This window comes from Mustelus asterias, chromosome 23, assembly GCF_964213995.1.
Source record: "Mustelus asterias chromosome 23, sMusAst1.hap1.1, whole genome shotgun sequence".
Classification (NCBI taxonomy): Eukaryota; Metazoa; Chordata; class Chondrichthyes; order Carcharhiniformes; family Triakidae; genus Mustelus; species Mustelus asterias.
The window spans coordinates 51310237-51319633 of NC_135823.1; the positions used below are offsets into that span (position 1 = coordinate 51310237).

A 9397-nucleotide genomic window follows, 5' to 3' on the forward strand; every position below is an offset into this window, starting at 1 on the left:
AAAGTAGCGAATTATACTATTTGATATTGACTTCTGCAGATTTTTTGGGGAGGGGATTACTTTCTGTAAAAGGAAATAAAGATCCATTTCTCATGAAAAGTATCGATCTAAACAATTTCAAAATCTGTCAGGGTTTTATTGTGCCCGCTAGAAGATTGCCCTTGATAAGCTTTAAGAAAAAAAAACGGCCACATAATAAGCCCCACTTGCTGTTTCTCCACGTCTGCAGGACACACCCAGCTGAAAAGGTGACTGAACAGGTAGGTGCAGCGCTCCTCGCAGGACGGAAGATACCCACCCAGCCCTCGGTGATCTTTCATCAGTGTCTCCAACAACAAAATAGGAAATCACATTGAGCAATCCTGATGAGTAACGAAAGCGAGGGTTGCCTTTCTATTAGGCGGCGTTAAATTGTGGGCACTCTCGCCACCTTAAATCATTTAAACAAATAACTTTTTTTTTCTGTCGTTCACAAAGTTGTCCTTTGTTATGAATCGCTGGAGGAGCCCAGTGGCAGACCCTCTCCCCCACCCTCACCCTCCCACACACCTGGAGCCTTTACCTGGAGCTCACCTGATACAGGTAAAAGACATGGAGCGACGCCCGGCTGGTGCTAGTTTTAAAAACAGGTAACATTTAAGTGTTATTTTTTTAAAAAGTACTTCATCTGATCCTCTTCTCACCTTATAGGTGCTCTCCGTGAGCCTGTTGATATCCTCCGCTTTGCGAGACATGGTTTCCCCTGGCAACGACCCCCTCAGAAATGTTTTTAAAATAAAAAATTTTTTTTAAGAAGACAAAAATCTCCAGCTGGTATTTTCTACGCGAGAGAGTGGGGTTGGTTTGAGAATGATTTGAATTTCCTTTCCTCCAGTTATCGGGCTGAGGTAAATGCTTCGCCGGCTCCAGCCGTCGCCCTGCTCCCGCTCGAGCTCCTGTCAAACTTCGGCCCCGCTCTGTCCCGGTGACGTCACCGGTTGCGACCCCGCCCACGGCCCTCACCGCGCAGGCGTCATTCTCCGCCCCGCCCCCAGCAGGATTCTGGCCCCGCCCCCAGCAGGATTCTGGCCCCGCCCCCAGCAGGATTCTGGCCCCGCCCCCAGCAGTAATCTGGCCCCGCCCCCAGCAGTAATCTGGCCCCGCCCCTCCCACTGTGCAGGCGTCACTCATGATGTGGAAATGCCGGCGTTGGGCTGGGGCAAACACAGTAAGAAGTTTAACAACACCAGGTTAAAGTCCAACAGGTTTATTTGGTAGCAAAAGCCACAAGCTTTTGGAGTGCTGCTCCTTTGTCAGGTGAGTGGGAATTCTGTTCACAAACAGGGCATATAAAGACACAAACTCAATTTACAGAATAATGGTTGGAATGCAAATACTTACAGCTAATCAAGTCTTAAAGGTACAAACAATGTGAGTGGAGAGAGCACCAAGACAGGTCAAATGTTTGTACCTTTAAGACTTGATTAGCTGTAAGTATTTGCATTCCAACCATTATTCTGTAAATTGAGTTTGTGTCTTTAAATGCCCTGTTCGTGAACAGAACTCCCACTCACCTGAAGAAGGAGCTTAAGGCTCCGAAAGCTTGTGGCTTTTGCTACCAAATAAACCTGTTGGACTTTAACCTGGTGTTGTTAAACTTCTTAGAGGTGTCACTCTCCAGCCCCCTTCCTGCGCGCAGGCGCACAACTCGCCCTACTCGCAATGCTGCTTGGGAATTGTAGTTCTTTGTTCTCTTCACATTTGACCCCCCCCCCCCCAACTGACTCTCCCCTCCTGCCATCAGACTTTTGAATGGATCTACTACACATTAAGCTGATCTTTCTCTACACTCTAGCTATGACTGTAACACTATGGCTGGAATTTTACCATCCCGCCCGCCACGGGATCGGAGCAGGCAAGGGACGGACCATGAAGAGGTCCGTTGACGTCGGGCAGGATTTTGCGACTTCGAGACGAGCAAGGCCATAAAATCCCGTCCCATATTCTGCACCCTCCTTTCCTCCCCTACATACTCTATGAACAGTATATTTTGTCTGTATAGTGCGCAACAAACAATACTTTTCGCTGTATCTCAATACATGTGACAATAAATCAAATCATTGCCCAACAATCCTCCTCCTTCAGGTACTCCACCCTAAGAGGCGTCAGTGACCATGGACTTCCATTGGAATGGTCCATGAAAAAGTTTATTAGTCACAAGTAGGCTTACATTCACACTGCAATGAAGTTACTGTGAAAATCCCCTAGTCACCACACTCCAATACTTGTTTGGGTACACTAAGGGAGAATTTAACATGGTCAATCCACCTAACCTGCACATCTTTGGACTGTGGGAGGAAACCAGAGCACCCGGAGGAAACCCATGCAGGCATGGGGAGAATGTGCAGACTTCACACAGACAGTGACCCAAGCCGGGAGTCAAACCTGGGTCCCTGGCGCTGTGACGCAGCAGTGCTAACCACTGTGCTACCGTGCCACCCCATGCTTGTGACCAGGAAACTCTCCCACTCTTTATTGAATTGATTGATTTGATTTATTATTGTCACATGTACTGGTATATCGTGAAAAGTATTTTTTTGTTTCATAACAACTTGCTGTATAAAAGACACTGTATGAATGTAAACTCACATTTGTTCCCAATTTCAGTCTTGTGAATTTCCCAATAGTGAATAATATTTCACAGTTGCTTGTTACATGCCTTGTAGCTTAGACACAGGAACGTGTTTACTCTTTTCCAAATAAAAAGCAGAAAAGCCTGGAAATATTGAGCAGTCTGGCAGCATCTGTGGAAAGAAAAACAGCATTAACCTTTCGGGTTGACGGCCTTACATATTTTTATCAATGAAGATGTTTGAATTATCGATTATAATCACTAAACTGTAAAATTTAAAGGGGCATGAACACTAAATTTTAGATATCCAAGTTTATCTCTGTTGTAATGGAAGAAATCCACTGTCGATCTTTGTATCCACCAGATATGAAACGCCTCAAGTTGACCACATCCTCTTTTGGTCAGTGGGTGACAACAGTTTGCACAGAAGGAGAACAGAATAGAATATAAAGGTGAGGAAGTATTGTTGCAACTATACAAGGGATTGGTAAGACCGCACCTGGAGTATTGTGCACAGTTTTGGTCCCCTTATTTGAGGAAAGATGTAGTGGCATTGGAGGCAGTTCAGAGGAGATTCACTAGATTGATTCCAGACATGAGAGATTTGTCATATGAGGAGAGATTGAACAGTTTAGGCCTATATTCTCTGGAATTTAGAAGAATGAGGGGAGATCAAATTGAGGTAAACAAGATGATAAAAGGTATGGATAAAGTAGACGTGGAGCAGATGCTTCCGCTGGTGGGGCATTCTAGGATGAGAGGTCATAGTCTTAAGATAAGGGGTAGCAAATTTAAAACAGAATTGAGGAGAAACTACTTGTCCCAAAAGGTTGTGAATCTGTGGAATTCGCTACCCCAAAGTGCGGTGGATGCTGGGACTGTGGGTAAATTTAAGGAAGAATTAGACAGATTTTTAATTGGTAATGGGTTGAAGGGTTATGGGGAGAAGGCAGGAAAATGGGGATGAGGAGCATATCAGCCATGATCGGATGGTGGAGCAGACTCGATGGGCCGAATGACCTAAATCTGCTCCTATATCTTATGAACTTATGACATTTGACCCATATTATTGATACCAGCATTTTGAAAGAGCTACCCAACTGTTCCCACTCCATTAAGCTGTCAGCCATAGCCTTTCAAATTTTCACCCTTGAGTACTTATCAATATATATGCAACAACAACTTGCATTTGTATAGCACCTTCAACAAAGTAAAACTTTTCTAGGTGTTACACTGGAGTTTTATCAGAATCACAAAAGGAGACATTAGGAAAGGTGACCAAAACCTGATCAAACAGGTAGAATTTAAAGAATATCTTAAAGGGAAGAGAGAGAGAGAGAGGTGGAGAGGTTTGCGAAAGGAATTCCAGAGTTCAGGGCCGAGACAGCTGAAGGCGCGGCTGTCAATGGTGGAGCGATTAAAATTGGGGATATGCGAGGGATCAGAATAGGAAGAGTGTTGATATCTGGCAGGTTTGTAGACCTGGAGGAATCACTGAAATAGGAGGGAAGAGGTCATGGCAGGTTTTGAAAAGAAGGATTAGAGTGTAAAAATTGCCAAATATGGGCCTGTGTAGGTCAGTGAGCAGAAGGTGATGTGTGAATGAAACCTAGTGAGAGTTAGGATACAGTTTTAGATGAGTTCACATGATTGGACGGCAATGTATGGGAGACTGGCCAGGAGACCAATAGTCAAGAGGTAACAGTGCCATGAATGAGGGTTTCAGCAGTAGATGAGTTGGGGTGGGATGGGGGGAGATGGGCAATGTACCATGGGTGGAAATAGTGATATTTGGTCAGAAGCCCATCTCAGGGTCAAATATGACAATGAGCTTTCAAGTAGTCTGGTTTGATTTCAGACTGTTACCAAGGAGTGGAATGGTTATCGGGAACTAGGGAATGGAACGGGGACCAAACAGAATGGTTTCAGTCTTTCCACCGTTCAGTTGGAGGAAATTTTATGTTCATCCATTACTGGATGCGGGTCAAGTAGCATGACGAAGTAGAACCAGTGGGAGTGGCAAGGTGGGGAGATGGTGGCATCATGTTAATGTCATCCAGTAGGCCCAGGTTAATGCACTGAGGGCATGGGTTCAAATCCCATCACGGCAGCTGGTGGAATTTCAATTCAATTAATAAAATCTGGAATTGAAAACTGGTCTCAGTGATAGTAGTCATGGTAACTATCATGAACTGTTGTAAAAACCCATTTGGTTCACTAGTATGCTTTTAAGAAGGAAGTCTACTGTCCTTGCCTGCTCTGGCCTATAAGACTCCACTTCAGACCCACACCCATAACAGTGGGGTTGACTATTGAATGCCCTCTGAAATGGTCTCACAATCCACTCAGTTCAAGGGTAATTAGGGACGGGCAACAAATGCAGGCCTTGCCGGTGATGACAACGGCCTATGAAATAATTCTCAAAAAGAACTAGATGTTGTCAGTGTATGTGTGGAACCTGAAGCTGTGTTTATCAGATTATGTCGTTAAACAGATAGCACTGGCACTGAGTCATTTAAGAAGATATTAGGATAGTTCTGGTGAAAAGGCTGGGTGTTAAACAGCACCTTGAAGGAGGGAGAAAGGTTTAGGGAGGGAATTCTAGAGTTGAGTGCACAGCCACTAATGCTGGAGTGATTAAAATTGGGGGATACAAGAAGCAGAATCAGAGGGGTGCAGAGACCTCGGAAGTATTTGAAATCAATGTTCTGCAAAGTTAAAACTCCAGGTGCATATTCTTTTCTGACAATGGCCCAATCCACCACGCAAACCAGCCTCCCTTCCATTAACTCTGTCTACACTTCCCGCTCCCTCGGCAAAGCAGCCAGTATAATTAAGGAGCCCACACACCCCGGACATTCTTCTTCCGTCGGGAAAAGGATACAAAAGTCTGAGGTCACCTACCAACCGACTCGAGAACAGCTTCTTCCCTGCTGCCGTCAGAATTCTGAATGGACCTACCTTGCATTAAGTTAACCTTTCTCCACACCCTAGCCATGATTGTAACACTACATTCTGCACTCTCCCCTTTCTTTCTCTATGAATGGTATGCTTTCTCTGTATAGCGCGCAAGAAACAATACTTTTCACTGTATGCGAATACATGTGACAATAATAAATAAAATAAAAGGGCTAACACCTGAAACGTTGACTCATCTGTTTTCTCCACAGGCCCTTACTCAACATGCTGCATTTTTTTATTTCTGTTTCGGATTTCCAGCATTTGGATTTTATTAAGTCTAGTTTGTGGTTTTATTTTACCTTATTACAGGGATGGGCTTTCCATTACGGGAAACTGCTTCCATTTATATCTGTCTTAGCGCCTTCAAAGAACAATTCTGCCTGTGCTCCAATTGTAAATCTTTAAAATGTTTCTTTTCAGCCATTATGCCAAATATAATATTTTGCCTTCAAAGGGAGATGAATGTTGTTAAACTTGTTAGATTATATTTAATTATAGGGAGACAGATTAGGAAAATTAGTCTAAAATTTGGAAAATATCTCTACTGAGTAACCGGGGACAATAGACGGATAGGTTGTGCGTGAGCAAGGCCAGCAAGGGGTATGCTTCAAAAAAGTGGTTGAGTTACAGGTCAGCCATGGTCCTATTGCAAAATGGAACAGGCTCAAAGGGCTGAATAGCCTTCTCCTGTTCCTATGAGAACTTTGATATTGACATTTTAAATAGCTGCACCAATTATCGACGTAAGCACATTGGAATGGGTGGCATGATATTAAAAAAGGCTACAATTGGGGTGACCTTAATTTATAAGGCAGAGTTCCATGTTAAATTTCATTTGTATTCCATTTATCCGCTCTCTTTATATAGGGTGACTGCTTTGCCGCGTTTCCAGCGCTATTTGATTTGTCCCGAATCCACGTTCGTTCATTTTTTGAGGGGTTGGTGTTTGTGGGGTTGGAGAGGGTGGGGTGATGGTGAGCACTGTAGCACTGTACATTGTCCTTACCTCCCCCAGTAGAAGTGTACAGAGCAGTTGGTGATCGTTTAATTATTCCATGTAGAATGATGCAACACAGAATGAGGCCATTTGGCCCATTGCCCCGGTGCCAGCTCTTAAGAGCTATCCAGCTAGTCCCATTTTCCTCCTACTCTTTCTCAATAGTACTACAAATGTTTCCCTTTTCCATTGTTCATCCAACTCCCTTTTGAACATCACCATTGAATCTGCTTTCAGTGCCCTTTCGGGCAGTGCATTCCAGGTCACAGTAACTCATTGTGCAAAAAATAAAATGCACCTGAGGTTGTAAATGTAAAATATTATACACCAAACCTTCCATCTTCACCACCTATAACAACATGGACAGCAGGCTCATGGGAACACCACCAATTGCAGGTGCCCCCCTGAGCCACACACCATCCTGATTTGGAACTGTATCATCGGTTCCTTCACTATTACTGGGACAAAATCCTGGAAAGCTTTCCCTAACAGCACTGAAGGTGCACCTACACCACATTGATTATGGGTGGCACAATGGTTAGCACTGCTGCCTCACAGCGCCAGGGACCTGGGTTTGATTCCTGGCTTGGGTCACTGTCTGTGTGGAGTTTGCACGTTCTCCCCGTGTCTGTGTGGGTTTCCTCCGGCTGCTCCGCTTTCCTCCCACAGTCCGAAGATATGCAGGTTAGGTGGATTGGCCACACTAAATTGCCGCTTAGTGTCAGGGGAACTAGCTAGGGTAAATGCATAGGGTTATGGGGATAGGGCCTGGGTGGGATTGTGGTTGGTGCAGACTCGATGGGCTGAATGGCCTTCAGAACTGTAGGATCCAAGATTCTTCTATGACATGGACAGCTACGACCGAAGAAGGCGGCTCACCACCAACTTTTCAAGGGTAATTAAGAAAGGGCAATAAGTGGCCTGGCCAGCGATGCCCACATTCTATGAAGGGAATTAAAATAATTAACCCCATCAAAAACAGACGATCTGGCCATTTATCTCCTTGCTGTATGTGCGCAAACTGGCTGTCACCCTTAACATTGACTACTTCAATTGCCCTTCATTGGTTGTAGAGCACTTTGGGATGTTATGAGGTTGTGACAGAAGCTATTGAAATGGAAGTTCTTTATATCTGTAAGTTGTAAGCTTTCTGAAACTGAATCCCAGCAGCTGCATTTCGAATGTATTACTCTAGCCGACCAAAGGAGAACCACAGGGCAAAGCCTGGAATGCCAAACGTCATGAAGATTGAAAAAGGCAAGAGGTGAGGCAAATCAGCAAGTGTCAATTAGATGACGCCAGGGTTGACTTCTGAAGGCTGCAGGAGGATTGCAACTCACTCCATATCAAAGAGCATGTGGTACAAACGTCTGAACAAACTGGAAAATCCACATCAAGTTGGGTCAACAATACAACTATAGACGTCACATAGCCATGTGACTCTCAGGCCCTCCAGAACAGCAAGCTACACCTATACTCAACACAAAATAATCCAAACATATTTCCATATAATGCGCCTTGACTTTGCCCAGGCGTGTGTGCAGCTGTGTTTCGTTTATCTGCATTCATGGCAGATGTGGCCAGTCACCAAAGCAAACCTTCAACCAACAGACTACTGGATCCTCTTAAGTATAAGCTTTCCTGTTACTCCCCCATATCCCGAGAAATTTCAGATGACAAAGATTGAAATACAGATCTTGTGTCTGGTGTATTTCCATTGCACATCACGCATGGTTGCTGATGCAAAAAAGTATTTCATTAAAAAGACGGAAATCAAACTATTTCATGACGGGGTCTTGTCAGCAATATCATATTCATGCAAACCAACCTGGCACCTGAAATTTGCGAGTGATTTTCTGAGTTGTAATTGATCCCAGCAATTTACAAGCATACAAAACGTAAGCCATCAGAGCGGGAGGAGGCCATTTGAGCCTTCTCTGCCATTCACCAAAGTCATGGCTGATCTTTTATCCCCAACTCCATCTTCTTGCCTTATCCTTATATTGTTTCATTCCTTTTGTATCCAAAAATCTATCAAACACTCATGAATGTACCCGACGACCAAGCTTCTGCACTTCTCTGGGATACAATATTTCATGGATTGGTGACCCATCGAGCGAAGGTGTTTCTTCTCATCTCAGTCCTAAATAGCTGACCTCTTATTCTGAAACTATGATCCCTAGTTCTAGACTCTATATACAACCATATGTACAAGTTTCTTCAATGACCTACATTCTGAGAGTGGGATTTACTGGGGCAGGCCTGGCAAACAGCAACATATCACACTCCTGCTCCCAATACTGGAATACTGGAATACTGTGTGCAGTGTTGGTCCCCTTATTTGTGGAAGGATATATTGGCCTTGGAGGGAGTGCAGAGAAGGTTCACCAGGTTGATACCAGAGATGAGGGGTGTTGATTATGAGGAGAGACTGAGCAGATTGGGTTTGTATTCGTTGGAATTTAGAAGGCTGAGGGGGGATCTTATAGAGACCTATAAGATAATGAAGGGGCTGGATAGGGTAGAGATGGAGAGATTCTTTCCACTTAGAAAGGAAACTAGAACTAGAGGGCACAGCCTCAAAATAAAGGGGGGTCAGTTTAGGACAGAGTTGAGGAGGAACTTCTTCTCTCAGAGGGTGGTCAATCTCTGGAATTCTCTGCCCACTGAAGTGGTGGAGGCTACCTCGTTGAATATGTTTAAATCACGGATAGATGGATTCCTGATCGGTAAGGGAATTAGGGGTTATAGGGATCAGGCGGGTAAGTGGAACTGATCCACTTCAGATCAGCCATGATCTTATTGAATGGCGGGGCAGGCTCGAGGGG

At 44.4% G+C, this 9397-nt stretch overlaps 1 protein-coding gene across 1 annotated transcript in view; it reads right to left on the reverse strand.

Annotated features, from left to right (window-relative positions):
• baiap2l1a (BAR/IMD domain containing adaptor protein 2 like 1a) overlaps positions 1 to 987 on the reverse strand; it is a 128490-nt gene extending 127503 nt beyond the window's left edge. Inside the window, exon 1 of the mRNA XM_078240619.1 lies at positions 684 to 987. Coding sequence (XP_078096745.1) covers positions 684 to 734 — 51 coding nt within the window. The 5' untranslated portion in view covers positions 735 to 987. The remainder of the gene's footprint in view (positions 1 to 683) is intronic.
• Positions 988 to 9397: the final 8410 nt, after the last annotated feature.